Below are 14,938 nucleotides of genomic sequence, written 5' to 3' on the forward strand. Positions count from 1 at the left end.
CAGATTAACATGTGAAAATGAGACTCATCATTTGGAGCAGTGGTTATGTGTCGTTGCAAATTAATGTTGTATCTACCGAAGATGTAGAATGCAATGAGAATAAACAGGTGACTTAAATAAAAAACAATTGGGGCTAGAATACAATGGAACTGAAGTATAGTGGAATGATGGTACAGATTCTGAGTTTCACTTGCAATTACCCTTTACGTCGTAAGGGCTGCTATCCGAGCTGCCAAATCATCATATTCTGGCAGCTTTGGATGGACATGCCCAGCTTGTCCATCGGGCTGAAAGGAACTGGCACGAGCTGGGCCTGTTCGCCCCTCAGTTGGGGTTGGTGGATCCGGTGGGAGTGAAGCTGCTCGAGCAAGAGGACTACTCAACCCTGTGTTTAAGTGTGCCTCATCTCTGCTTCTGTGAGCTGAGGATCGGCTGGTACTAGATGCAGTGTCATTTGTTGGAGGAGCTTTCAATCCCCTCATCTTGCTAGGTTCGTTGGTTGATGACTTCTTACTGTAGTATATTAATAGTTCATCCATCATCTCATCCTCTTCAACCTTTGAATCATAGTCATTATCAAAGGTGGTTTGAGGGCCTCGCTTTCCAACCTCTTTTCTAATGTCCAGATTTCTCTTTTCCTCCTGTTGAGAATTGCCAATGCTGTAATGACCTGGTGGTGGTTTCAAGCGTCTCCTAACTGATTTTGGCTTTGGCATTGCATCACCAACCTGATCATCCCGATGATCTTTCTCGTCTCCATGACCATTCACCCTTGCAGGTCCAACCAACTGGCCCCCAGAGTCAACATCATCTAATCTTTTCTCCATCCTCTCTGACCTGTTTCTTATTACATCTCTGTTGCTGAATGGAGGATCACAAGAGTTTTCATTATTGCCAGAACTGTTCCCCTGCGTCTTTGAATTGGTTCCATACTTGCTGGCCCTTGGTTTGATGTAGGGAGGAGGAACAACATTATTGCAGAACGGCTTCAGGATTTCTGTTTTTTCCTCGATTGCTTCTACTCTGGCATGAGAAGAAATGTTTCCATTGTAATTTTTGGAGATGGTATCCTCCCCACCATTACAATAGACATCATTTATGTGCTCCGATCTTCCATGAGACAAACCATCAAGATTGTCTCTTTTCGGTTCATACCCAGCATCACTGATTTCCCGACTTTCACAAGATGAAAAATCCTGGTGATTTCTTCTCAATAGACCATCCTCCCTGTTGGCATGTGGCTTGTGCCTATCGTTAGTGATTTCCTGCCATCCACAAGAATGAAACATCATGGTTGTTCCTTTTTGAGATTGTAACTTCTCTTCCATTCTACAATTTGTAAACATCTTGAACATCGTTTTAAGGGATAGTCTCCTCCTTGTCATGGTGGAACTTGTAACCATTGCTACTGTCATTAAAAGAACCCTGTTTCTTGTATTGTTCCAGCAAATGGTTCAGAAAGGTGGAAAAAGATTTTATGTACAGAATCCTCCTAAACAAATGTATAAAAGTATTCCAAATTCTTGAAAGTATTTCTTCCTTCTGTAGCATTCCTTCCATTCCCTATGGACTTGATGTGCACAGGAATTTGGTAGGTTTGAGTCCACCATTGCTTTTTTAGATTGACATTTAAAGTCTTTCAATATTTCTGTGATGTATTTCTATCCCATTTTAATGTGAATTTTACACATATAAAACCAAAATGCAAATATGCAAGGAGGTCACCTGTACAGATGCAGGGTGGTTAGACAACTTTCCTTCAAAAGCCTTGGAGTCCCACTTTATTGAAAATTCTTTTGCAATGTCTCGCATCAGCTGAAGTTTCTTTTCCCTATTAGGATGCTTTGCTGCCAGCTTCTCAGCAAACTGACATTAAACAATTTAGCATTTTAGTCCTGTTTAAGAGTATAATTGAGACAGCCATTAAACAGTTTTGGCTTTTTACTCGAGAGTTTTCATGTTAATAAAGCAGAATCTATTGAGACTAGAGTGTTTGAGCCTTTATATATATATATATATATATATATATATATATATATATTTGGTAAGTATAACTCATGAGCTATTACCTCTTGATTCAGAAAAGGCTCCAAGGAATTATCATATTTTTCAGCAAATAATTGCCTGAGATCACGTAGTTCTGGCAAATCAGCAAACCATGCAGCAGCAAAAATTAGAGACGGCACAGCTTCCCTGCACTCCTCAGGGCATTCCCTGTAAAGAAAATATTGGGGCATAGCCTATATGAATATAAAATTCATTTTTTAAGTGAAAAAAAGTAATACTAAATAAATAAATTGTGAAGAACAGAAAATCAACAATGTATGAAAATGTTAAATCCAACATTGGTACGCTATTGATTTCTTCCAAAGAACAAAACACCTAACTCTAGAGGCATCAATTTCAACCTGGCCCCCTATTGTATTGTAATATTTTCCCATGATGTCCAGACTCCCTAAGAAACTTATATTCACCTTTCCTCTTACAGAGCTTCCAACAGAGTGGGCTTCCATCTCCACTTCCCCCAAATGAATTTGCATAGTTTCATTTCAAAATATTCTTCAAATAAATAATGAGCCATTAGTATTGTGTATAAAAATACCACGATTAGATTTTATTTACTAAATCATATTGTCAAACTCTGACAAAATTTACACGAATCCTAAACGAAAAATCAGTTATGTGCCAGAAAGATTGAATGGAGGCAGTAGTCCTGTTCTTATTTTCTAGGCCCAGCAACTGACAGATGTATGATTAGGGACGTACTGACAAGCATGACCATAGTTTCGAAAGAGGAGTATGGATTAAAGTCGTGCATATCTTGCTGGACAGAGCACGGGAAATTTGTAGTATGCGAAAAGAAACATAATACACACCACAGCGGAAAAGAATCTTGAATCTGAAACCATATGACCTGTACACCGCTTTGAGGTACAATTTTCGGAAGTCATCTCTCATCTGGAAACAATTGGTACCTAAGAATTGCTTGAGCTAACATTCATCTCAATTGAATGATTGAACCATATTTTAATCCAGAGAGTGGCAGGAATAAAAAATTAAAGAAAACAAATGATTAGAAGGAAATCATAATTGAACGAGTCAAGATTCTGGTTACATGAGACTTATGCGCTATATAGGGCCAAAGAACGAAGTAGAGGCCCTGTTGCCCAAAAACCCTAGATGCACCAAAATCAATAGTTAAGATGGAATGTCAACCTACCAACCAATGCCAGAGAATGCATTAAGTAGCAAACTTACAAATGACAGATTATCAGAACAGCAGTACTACTGCACATACCTTTGCTTTTGCATGACTGAGATCTGCTTCAAAAGACAATCACAAAATTGCTCCACTAAATCATAACAGGACGAAAGGCTCATCTCAACAAGAAGTCCTTCAGCCTATTTCATAATCCAGCAAGATGGAAAACAAAGTCTTTAAGTTGAATATCAAGATTTAGACGAAAAAAATTTCATGAGCAATAAGAACACATTACTTGGAAGAGTCTAAGTGAAGAAAGATTAAAATTGATGCAACATTACAGTAATACGTTTTCATAAGCAAATAAAAATAATTAACAATCCTGTCAAGTGCCCATCTATTGACTCGAAATTGGAAGGGACAATCAGAGTGGCTTGCAATGGTTCTCTACTTATCTTCAGAAATAATAAAGGCACCGTTGGGGGTGAGACACCAACAAAATTAAGACAAGTTCCATAGTGGAGTTTACATTCACACAATAATCAGGCGGGGAGAGGGAATTCACCCATCATGTTGTGTTCAGTCAGATGAATCTAAGTACGCAGCACCAAACAATCAAAAGCAATAAGTATCCCATAAATAATATGGACAAAGGTAGGAAGGAAAAGTATACTTGTTCCTGTACTTACCTGTAATATCAGAAGTCCATTTTTTTTTTTTTTTTTTTTTTTGGGGGGGTTACAAAGAAGACCAATTACTAGAGTGGAAAAGAGAAAAAGGCAACAACAAGAGAGGCTATGACACTGCTTGACATGGTGACCTGCTACCCATCAGTCAAAACGGATTGAGGAATGAGCCAGGTTTCAGTCCATTGACATGTTAATTGTTATGAAATGGGCTTCATTTATATGAAATCTGATAAACATTCTTCTAACATTCCCAATGAAAATATGCACACTTAACCATTAAGTGCCTCCACTAGAGTGCTACAAACAGTCTTCAGAAAAGGTGGCTTCATCTCAAAACTTGGCAGAGAAACATACAAATACATGCTATTGTTTCAATGGCAATGCTTTTGAAAACTTTCCAAAGCCCAGACTGTTTAGACCTAGCGGTTAATGCTCCGATGTTCTAAGCCATGATGTGGCAAGCATCAATAATAATTCACCAAAAGAAAAATCAAATAAATGCTGTTTGGTTCAGGCTACCCAGCCTGAGTGGCACATGAATGCGATGACCTACAACCAATATCTTAAACAGTCCAACTCCCGTCCTTCCATCCTTGGAAACAGGGGGTTTACATCTCAGTTTTTGACAGACATACAGTAGCATCCCTGCGTGGAACCTAACCTGATTTATCAAGTCCTAACAAGCGTCAAAACGAACAAACAGATGAATATCCACATTTATCAAAATTAACTTTCAAGATCAAAGATCAAGTCCTCAGGTTCTTTGAGGCATAATTTTTCTTACAAGAAAGGAAGACAAAAATAACTTTTAGAGACTTGTTAACCAAGATACATGTAATTCAGTACATCCTAATTCCTACAGCTCTAAACATCAAGCTTTAAATAGGTTATAGACAAAGTACAAGGAATCACACTTTCCAATAGCTAACAAAACACCTTCAGAAATTTAATGGATGCAACATAGGAAAAGCAGCAGTTACAGAGACTTGCATAAGATGCAAAGAGAACAAAATAACATTCAAGAACTAAAGCTGCAAGGCCAATGAAATTAAGACAGAATTGGGAACACGACCCTGCGAATACTCAGGTACGCTTCACCTGAATATCTCCATGTGCCCGCACGTGAACGCGGACGACATAGATAGGGATGGTTCCAAGACAGATAGAGAGAGTAAGAGGATTTGTGAACATTTTTATCAGTAGAACAACGAAGAAAACGCAAAGAGCAAGGATTTCCCAGAGATGGAGAAGAAAACACGCAGAAACGTCCTTTTCTCTCCCAATTAAATCCAATGCCTCAAAAAAAAAAAAAAAATCGAAGGAATACCAACACAAGGACTAATATATATATTTTTCTCCTGCTATGCACAATTTCTGCATTTCAACGCCTTCATTGATTGAACGAGCTTCCACTCTGGCCAGTTGGGAAAAAAATGCAAGAAAATTTGAAGATTACCCTGCCATAAGCATTACTGTCGAGGTCGTTCGCAAGCAAATCCGCAATATCTTTCTTTAGAAACTTCTGCATTGAATTCCGCTTCCTCCGGATCAAATCAATTCGAGCTTTGGTAAGCTTGATTATTGATTTACTACACAAAAAACATAACCATTTCATAGCTCATCCGTCCCAATTACTAAAGAAAACGAAAATAAGAATAGAAAGAATATCTGGAAGAAGGATTTGATGAGCTTATGTTCAAAACCAACCATTTGGAGGTGAAACCTCGGCCTAGCAATCCATCCAACATCTTTGTTCCACCTTCTTCGTACCGTTAAAGATCAGAGAATGATCGATCGAATAACTAAGCAGATGCAACGGCCGAGGTGATGGCTTAAATGCAAATCAAGTAATAGGGATTTCCGCCATTAAAGAAGCTCCACAAGAAGAGCGCAAGAGAGGGAAAATGAAGAATCAGAAACTCTCTACCTCTCCCACCACCGGAAGCAAGCAAAATAAGCGGTACGGTCTGCCACGTAGGACTTCTCTCCTCCTCCTCGAACTCGAAGTCCCAACTGACAAATCCCCTCCTTAATGGTTTCTTGAGGTTTTTTATTACTATATTACCCTTCCCTCGGAGCTGAGGTAATTCCGAAATAACGGTCAATTGTAAAGGATTAAAAGGGTAGTTTGGGAAGTCAGAATTTAAAAAAAAAGAAAGAAAAAAAAGTTCTAAGAGCATTATCTAATTGGTTGCCAATTAAGGATCGAAGTTAAATTAAAAATATACTTAATTAAGCTAAGCTGGATGCCAGATTTTCTTTCTAATCCAATTTTTAGAGTTTGCTTTTCAGGCCTTTATGCCATCTCTTGCTTTATAATAATGAGATAAAGGACAACCATGTGTAAGACTAATTTAAGGGAGAAGCTACGATCTTGACATGTCCTCACTGGTTGACAATGCTAGTTGTCTTAACCAACGTAACGGATAGAGGATCAACACAGTCAGTGTAGGATGGAACTTACATGCCAAATATGGTATTAAGTATTGGTTTTGTATCGGCGTATCGACTAATATATATCTCTATCATTGGATATTGATACCAAAATAATACCGATATGAATTGCTGGTGTTGATGTCAATTGAGAGTAAATTGGTTAAAATTTTGCTCTTTTATCCAATGTTTGAAAGAAAATAAAGACGGAACGATTCATGAAGATTGATAAGCATGTACGAAAATCACTACAAAAACACATTTTAGTCATACCTGAATCCATGGCTGAAGAATAAGAACTCCTCAATGTCTTCTTGTATGCTCCTCGTACAACACGATCAATGTTAGTCTGGTCTACCCTCTTTCCCTTTTGCTTTTGGTCTTTAGCCTCACTTAATGGGTCAGTGATAACTATATATAGAGGTGAGGGTAGGGACCAACCCTGCAATAAAATTAGGGTTTCCTCCCCATTAAGGAAACAATACCTTAAGTCCACACATAGTAATAAATATTTCATATTATTAAGGTGTGCTAATAGAATCCAATATCTTCATAGAGATCACTTACCAATAATATTGGATTCTTTCTATATTAAGGATAAAATGATCCAATATGGGTAATTTGTATCAATATCTATATCGATTGAGAATGATATACCATTTATGCTTTGTTATAAATGTAATGATACCTTTTTTTATTTTTTTTTTCCTGTTGATATATCAATAAATTTGGACTAAGTTTAGAACAAATATCTCAATTAGAATAGCTTTAAAAGCAACCTTTTTCTATTATAGGTTTTGTTTATTTATTTTTTGGCTGGGGAAGGAAATAATCTTATTATTTATGCAACTTCAATTTTAATTAAAATAACAGAAAAAATATTTCAAAGAATATTATTTACAACTTTTACATGGCAAAAACCATTCCACATGACTATGCATGAAACGGCTTACCAGAATTCTAATTTATATAAAAAGAAAATTTTTCTCAGACAGCCAATATTGTATCGTGTACACGATACAATGGGTCTTTTATAATATTTTCTCTCTCCTTTTTACACTTTGTGGGTTCCAGGTGGATGACACTAATTCTCTCTTCGACAATGGCGTGAAAGATTCCCACACACTAGTATTGTGGTTCCTCTCCCTATATATATATATATATAATTTGCGAAATTGATTATATTTTTATTTTAAAAATTTTAGAGGATGACGTGTATCAAGTATTTCTTGGATGACAAGTAAGAGGTTGGCCATGTTACGTTCATATTGTTCTTTGTTTGGAATTGACTTTGATGATTTAAGAGGAACTATGATGTTAATTTAGCTAATTTAACACATAGATTCCTGGCAGAGCATAGAAAGGGGATTATTTTTGTGGATGAGAATAGATTTCAACGTCCATGAGGAAGAAAGCTTCCTGTCCTTCCTTACTGTGATGGATTGGATTTAAAAGGAATAAAATTTACTTGTAAGTTGACTCTTTTGAAGCTGAAGTGGTTCTTAATTAAAAATTTTTAAGTCTTAATCATGATTAAGCATCTGAGTAAGTAAAGTAATACATGGGTTGTGGAACTATGGAGGCCACACATATATCCAAGGTTCCAAACTACATCCCACAAGAAATTTTTGTAAGAGAATTTATGCTAAAGCAACTTCCCTTCTTACCTCTCTTTAGAGGAGAGGTTCTTTCAGCTGTCAAGAAAGTATGTTAGCATGGTAACACCTTCTTTTTCCTATATTTTTCTTCTTTCTATGGAATAACCTCACTCCTCTCCTATCTATAAAATCATTTTGCCGTGTGTCATTGGTGCACTTCTCTATGCCGCTTGTCTGAAAAACCCTCTCCTTCAATATAAAATATGATTATTTATAAGTTTAATTAGGGTTCTTTAGGGGTTTAATGTCATGGAAATTGTAAATTATGTAACATATATAGTCAAGTGGGAGATGCCAATAAACTAAATCTTGTTTCAAGGACTATGGGTAAGGAGACATTTACACAAAATATTTAACTAATGGTGGAGTAATTAGATAATTTTTGTTTTATGGCGAAAGGAGTAATTAATTAGTTGCAACTGATTGTACACTTTAGATGATTATCAAGGGTGAAAATTGATATTTCTTAAGTATACATACTGACGTAAGGAGCCATGTTTTAACTATCATTAGAACCCTAAACAGGTTTGATCATATGATTGTTATAAGATAAAGAACTTGGTGGAGGTGATAAAAAAGAATTTATGGGCAAGCACCGCACCCACATAATTCTATAAAGCCGAAGTGGCAAATCTCCTTCTAGGATATCAGAGAAATGGTCTAGTTTGATGACATTTCAAATTTCAGATCTAGGTTGTGTTTTGTTATGCATTCTCGAAATAGATTTTGGTTTAGAACGCACTATGAAATGAAATTATAAAGAAGAATCGAATTTTAGAATGCATTCTAGATCCAAAACCTTAAATTCAATTGTATACCTCCCATTCACCCTCTTGGTATTTCATGCACCATTTTCGTAGTCTTAGGTTCCATTTGGTATCGTTCTAAAAAAACGTTTCTGGAGTTTTTTCATTCTATTGGAACGAAAAAAACGGAATCTTCTGTTTGGTGCACTTATGGTTCGTTTCTGTTTTTTTGGAACAAAAAGTGAAAAAAAAAAACTGAAAAAACGAGATTGGACGGAACTCCATTGGAGTTCCGTCTTCCCAGTTTCGTTCCATTAAAAAAAAAAAAAAAAAAGTTCCCAATAAAAATATGAAATTTTGAAACACAATTTTTTGGTTTAAAAACTGCATTTTGACACAGAAACTGAAATTTTCGTTTCTGACACGAAACGGCGTTTCTGGAACAGAAACGATACCAAACGGAGCCTTAGATTTTTCAATGCTTTGTTGTGCAACTTGCCCAATTCTATCTTGGTGGAAATTTGAAATTTGAAATATGAGTGGGAGACCTCAGGGTTACCTACTGAATCTCAACCCATATAACCTATAACATGGTTGTGTATGGTATGCATTCTAAGAATAGTAAGAATCTAGAACACATTTTGAAGTGAGAAAATAAAGAAGAATTGAGTTTCAAAATTTGTTAATTTATCTTGAGAATGTATATCAAACACAACCAAAGTTTTGTAGATTTAATTTGTTATTATAGATTCTGACACATCTTAGAATCTTAGTTTAGACCATCTAGAAGAAAAATTATTTATCTCTTTTGACATGAATCTATAAGCTAAATGTATATATTGACATCTCTTAACCCAAGGTGGTAGCACAGTTGATGAGCAACGGACTTGGCATGAGCCGTAAACTCCAACGTCCTAAGGTCTGGATACCCGTCATTAGCAAAAAAAGTGTATATTGACATCTCCCACACCAACTCGAAAAACAAGTTAAAGTGTATTATCATTTTCATATATAGAATCAAACTATCAACTCATCTGCCTAAAATCCTGCACTATGAAGAGTAGCAAGCTAGACCTTGTAGTGCTTGATTAATTGATTAAGGATCGTAAATGTATACATTAAAATATATATATATATATATATATATTGATAAGATGGAGAGCTCCTTTTTCAATTTAATATTTTGGCATGCACACCTCAAATCCCAGAGTAAAAAATAAATATGAAAACAAGAACACTATCTCCTAATGTGTACGTCTAGACATAAATGGCATAAAAAGACAATGCTAAAGATGCTCACACAATAAACTAAGGAATATTTGAAGGAGCAAAGAGATAAATTAAGGTTTCCCTTATGCAATGATTGTGTATGATTTAGTGTAAGAAACTAGTAAGTCACTAAGGTAATGCTTATCTATTAAAAAATAAAATAAAGGCAATAATTAATGCTCATCTAAATTCAAACCACGGCATGGATCCTTTAAAGGGTCGAGTGTCATGACTCATCAAATGATATTTATACACTTTAATTAGTCTACAAAGAACCACCCACCTAACTGTCAGCATCAGTATCTCATTTCTTAGTGACCTAATTTTTCATCATCTTCTCTTCTCGCCGTAGAGATCTGAACCCTTTGATTAGCGTACGTATCATAGTTTGAGAGACATATCAGTATTGATATTGTATTAGACATCGACTGATATATATTGATATGATACTGAACCCATATCAGTGGTAGTGGTATAAGAAAGTGTAAAATGATCTAATTAAAAACCTAATGTATTGACATTTTTAGGGACAAAACAGTATGATCAAGTCAAATATAATTGATTTGTGTTGATATCATCAGTATCAGTATCAATATCAGTGTCAATATCGATCAAGAATGGTATTGGTATTGATAGCTAAGATAATGACAGAAAAGGATAATTTCAACATCGACATTAAGCACGGTCGGAGTTAATGATGACACAAGATTTTAATCATAAGATCACATCATCCTGACGAAAAGATTCTCTATTCTATGAAAAATTAATCGTTTCTTAATTATATTCACCATTAGATCTAAGGTATTAACCACCAAAAGTGGTGGATTAAAAGATTCTCTCCCCACAATGGTTCAATGAAAACTTGATCCTTTAATTATCAGTCTCACTTGATGGTTACAGTTTCTTTGAAAAAAAAAAAAAATCTATTAAAAATGATTAGGAAAACCTATTTTTTTATTCAATAATTTAGTGTGCATTATTGCAATTAAAAAATTTATAATCGTCACCGTAAAATTATTTAATAAATATCTAAAAAATATAAAAATAAATAAATAAAGTAAACACAATAACCACAACACTTCCTTCCACAGTGACTCTAATTGGGAAGGGGCCAAGGGGGAGTATGGATAATCTCACAATACCATACTGTAGCATGCAGCCCTAAGGATTACAACCTGAGTCTTACTCCGTGGCAAGTAATTAATTAGTTTCAGCATAAATAATTGTATCTTTTTTTATTTTAAGGTTCCGGTGTCGTTTATATTAAAAAGAGCAAATCAGTGTATAAAGCTCTCACTACTATATAGTTTGAGAAGGGCATATATACGCATCCTTACTCCTTTTTATTTTTTATATTCCTAACCTGAAATATTCTGTAATGAACCAAATCAGGGCCATTAAAGGTGTATGAGTGGTTTTAAGTGCCTTATATATTGTGTTTTTAAGTTGATGATGAGGAGTCAGCTTTCTTTCCATTGCTAAATTGAATTTAAAGTTGTTTTTGTTTGAAAGAAACAAATGCCATCCATTATCCATAACAATGGTGGGCTGAGTCAAATTGCGCATAAAAAAGTGCTGATCATGGGGTCCCGTGACTTCCATTTCTGTTGCATTTATGGTTTCAAAATGTGTGTCAAAACAATCCCCTTCTTACTTGTTTGTTGCCTGCCTTTCCAAGGTTCAAACTTGAGTTTACTTTTAAGAAAAAAAGGTTAGAACTACTTTTGGTTTATTATGTAGGAGAATATAAGGGAAGGGTTCATTGAAGTGTGGTATCTCTCTTCTCATGTGTTCAAAGTAATTGAACCGAATATCTAGGTTAATTTGGTGTAGATGTGAGCCTGAGCTTGGGCCAAGTAATTTAACTTTGGGCTTAGGTTTAAATTTAGAGAGAGGGTTGGGCAACGCCATCTGTTAGGGGGTGTTAAAACCTAGTCCAAACTAGTGAAACTGACCAAATCTAATCGAATCTAAATCGAATCAAAATCAAAATGAGTTTATTAAATGATGTTTTGGACTTGTGAGATCGAAATCAAACCATACTACATCGAAATCTACAAGACATCAAATCAAACTTAAAAAAACAGATCCAACCAATATAACCCGGTAAGAAACAACACCAACCCAAAATCATAAAAGAACACATTTTCACCTTAGTTTTGAATATATTTATATGGTAAACCATAAAATCAAATCAAAATCGGCCCAAACCAACCAATTGACACCTCTAACGTCAGCTTATGATAAACTAATTGTATCCACTAGGGATGTCAATTTTGAGCCCGCATTGATAGGCCCGATCGAGCCCGGCATGTTTATGGTCCGACCTGGACTAGCACCAATTAATAAACGTGTTGGGCTTCATTTATAAATAGGCTTTCACGGTGTAGGCAGCTAGCATGTCGGGAGCTCGACCGAGCCCAACATATTTATGGCCTGATTTGAACCGACTCATTGTAGCCCAACCAAGCCCGACCGAGCCCAACCCTGTTTCATACTACATAAAATTCTTATATTTTGCAATGGCACCCCATGTGTTGTAGTTGTTTTTCCAAGTAAGAAAGAAAGAAAACCCACATCGGACATATAATGATTATAACCCACCTAGAATGTTCACAATTTCAATTCATGGGAAATCTTGCTTAGAAATTAAAATTTCAATCAATATTTCTTGAAGAGTTTAGTAATGTCATTTTTTAATGAGAAATCTTGTGTCATAGTTCTTATGTAACATTCAAACTTTGGGGGTCATGCCAATTTTCCAATGCAATTAATTGTAATGAAATTATATAGTAATTTAATGTTCAAATGGGACATTTCTGGGCCTTCAACTCATTTAAGAAAATAATTTTAGAGTTGGCACGTTTAGAGCCTATTTTGACTTAAATAAGTCCGTAGCTCATTTAAGACCCATTTATGGTAACTTGATTAAATCATAAAAAAATCAGCCAATTATAAACTGTATTATGCCTCCCAAAACTAGGCTTGTTTACTTAAACGGGCATTCATGTTGCCAAGTTTCCAAATGATCGAGACCAACTCGACTCGACCAGGACCACCCAACCGATTAACATCCCTAGTATGCACCAATCATAGGGGTAAATATGTGAGATCTTTCCGTAAGGGGGGAATAGAGAGGATGACAGTGGCTGGGCACGCTACTATCTTTTCGTAAGCTCATTGGAGGATATTCTTAACTTGAAGACCTATTTTGGCTTTAATAGCCTAGCTGATTCCTTGGCAAGGATGACCCTATCTGTGACAGGTAAAATAGTTTGATCCATTTCCAATCTTTGGCATCCATGAGTTCCCGTTCCTCTGAACAAATTTATTTTCTAAAAGAATAAAAAAAAAAAAAAAATAAAAAGAAACTTAGCTTACAATAAGGCCATAGTCCGAATTGGAGAATAAAAAAAAAGATAACGACAACAATTTTAGAGTTCCACTTGAAAATAACGTTCTCACATTGGATGTGAGGAATTTGATGTGAAGGCTAATAAAGAGTTGGATATACCCTCATCTGAAAAATCTCTCACGAAGATCTCAATTCTTCTGTGACCTCTTGAAAGGAGATATTGGTACCCACGTTGGATCTGAATAACCCAATATGAAGGCTTAGCCAGCCACAGAGTCTACCCTTCAAAGGATTTAAAACAGACATCAAACAGTTTACCCAAAAAAAAAAACCAAAATCATCAAATTAATTAGATATGATTGTGTTGTCCAACGGAGCTCCAATAAGTCGTCTCTTGATAATTGCATTATATTTATGGTTCTAAATGGACGGATTGGACAAGCAGAGGGACCAAGGCAAGCCCAGACCATCCAAGCCTTGAGTTTGGGTTTGTTGAAGCCCAAGTCCAACTGATTTGTTTTTGGTGTCGTACGTTGTCAGTTGTTGTATGTTCAGAGAGCTTGTAGCTATTCTTTTCAATCTGAGCCCGGCCCAAAAATTGGAACCCGAAATAGGTAAGCCCAACCCAAACAAAATCTTAGACTGTAAATTTTGACCAGCTCAAATTGGAGTGGCGACTGGTACAGTCCTTCAATAATGCATTTTCATAGGAGCATGGCTTCAAAAATCGGCTCCGGCTCTTTTACATAGAGTCCAGATCAGAGATTGATCTTAGGGTTGGGAGGACTCAGGCATGCATTCCTAGGGTCACTCTCTGGTCCTTAGGCTCTATGAAAAAGTTAAAATAGATGAGTCGAATCAGCCAATTTGGATCGACATTAACTAATTCGATCCACGATTATGCTTTTCAAAACCTTGCATAGGATTAATTGTAGATGATAACCCATCCCAAGGTTGATCAACTTAATTCATGATCAAGAATGAGATTTAGCAATATCATAGTCCTAGGTATCATTCATGTTTAATTGATATATTGACAGTTTATTATTCATAAGACTAACAGAAACATACTGTTTTGGACCAAATTAAACTGGAAAATTTTGAAAAAATTCAATATATTTTACACATTTTTATTTTATATATATAAAACGCTAAAAACTGGACCAATAATAAGCCAATAAAGGATTATTAAAATAAATGGATAAAAAAACTGAGAGGACTAATAGCTATCGGTTTTGGTTTGAGATCAAACAATTTATTGGTCCGGTTTCAGTCTAACCCGACATATATAACATATTGAAAGGGGGGGGGGGTTGGCTAGAGAGGGACCAACTAGACCCAAAACGGAGAGAGAAAGCCAATCAGAAAAAGATCCTCTCAAGTGCACCCAATGCACATCCAACGGCCAAGGGTGTATGCCTAGATGCTGTCAACTATCCCATGCGCACTAGGGGCATTGGGCCACTAGAGAGGATCCGTGTCCAAGTGAAACCCCCTTTTTCTCTTTCCTATTTTGTGTTTTGTTGGCCCCTCTCCCGCACCCTCAGCTAGAGAGAATCTAAATCCATGTGTAACCTAGATTTGAA

At 35.9% G+C, this 14,938-nt stretch overlaps 1 protein-coding gene across 1 annotated transcript; it reads right to left on the reverse strand.

Moving 5' to 3' along the window:
- Positions 1–4: 4 nt before the first annotated feature.
- On the reverse strand, positions 5–5,910 carry LOC122071508. Its single transcript, XM_042635870.1, has 6 exons — positions 5,599–5,910; positions 5,348–5,480; positions 3,299–3,402; positions 2,070–2,214; positions 1,726–1,866; positions 5–1,265 (listed from the first exon to the last, which is right to left on the reverse strand). The coding sequence occupies exons 1-6, from the start codon at positions 5,637–5,639 to the stop codon at positions 204–206; spliced, it is 1,626 nt and encodes a 541-aa protein (XP_042491804.1). The 5' UTR covers positions 5,640–5,910; the 3' UTR covers positions 5–203.
- Positions 5,911–14,938: the final 9,028 nt, after the last annotated feature.

Source organism: Macadamia integrifolia, unplaced genomic scaffold, assembly GCF_013358625.1.
Source record: "Macadamia integrifolia cultivar HAES 741 unplaced genomic scaffold, SCU_Mint_v3 scaffold_245A, whole genome shotgun sequence".
NCBI lineage: Eukaryota > Viridiplantae > Streptophyta > Magnoliopsida > Proteales > Proteaceae > Macadamia > Macadamia integrifolia.

Excerpts from the sequence above, each read along its gene's own strand:
- LOC122071508 (XM_042635870.1), bottom strand. The coding sequence starts at position 5,639 with ATGTTGGATGGATTGCTAGGCCGAGGTTTCACCTCCAAATG. Across the intron at positions 5,481-5,598 it reads CGAGGTTTCACCTCCAAATG|TAAATCAATAATCAAGCTTA; the intron begins GTTGGTTTTGAA and ends TTTTTTGTGTAG. Across the intron at positions 3,403-5,347 it reads ACAGTAATGCTTATGGCAGG|GCTGAAGGACTTCTTGTTGA; the intron begins GTAATCTTCAAA and ends ATTATGAAATAG.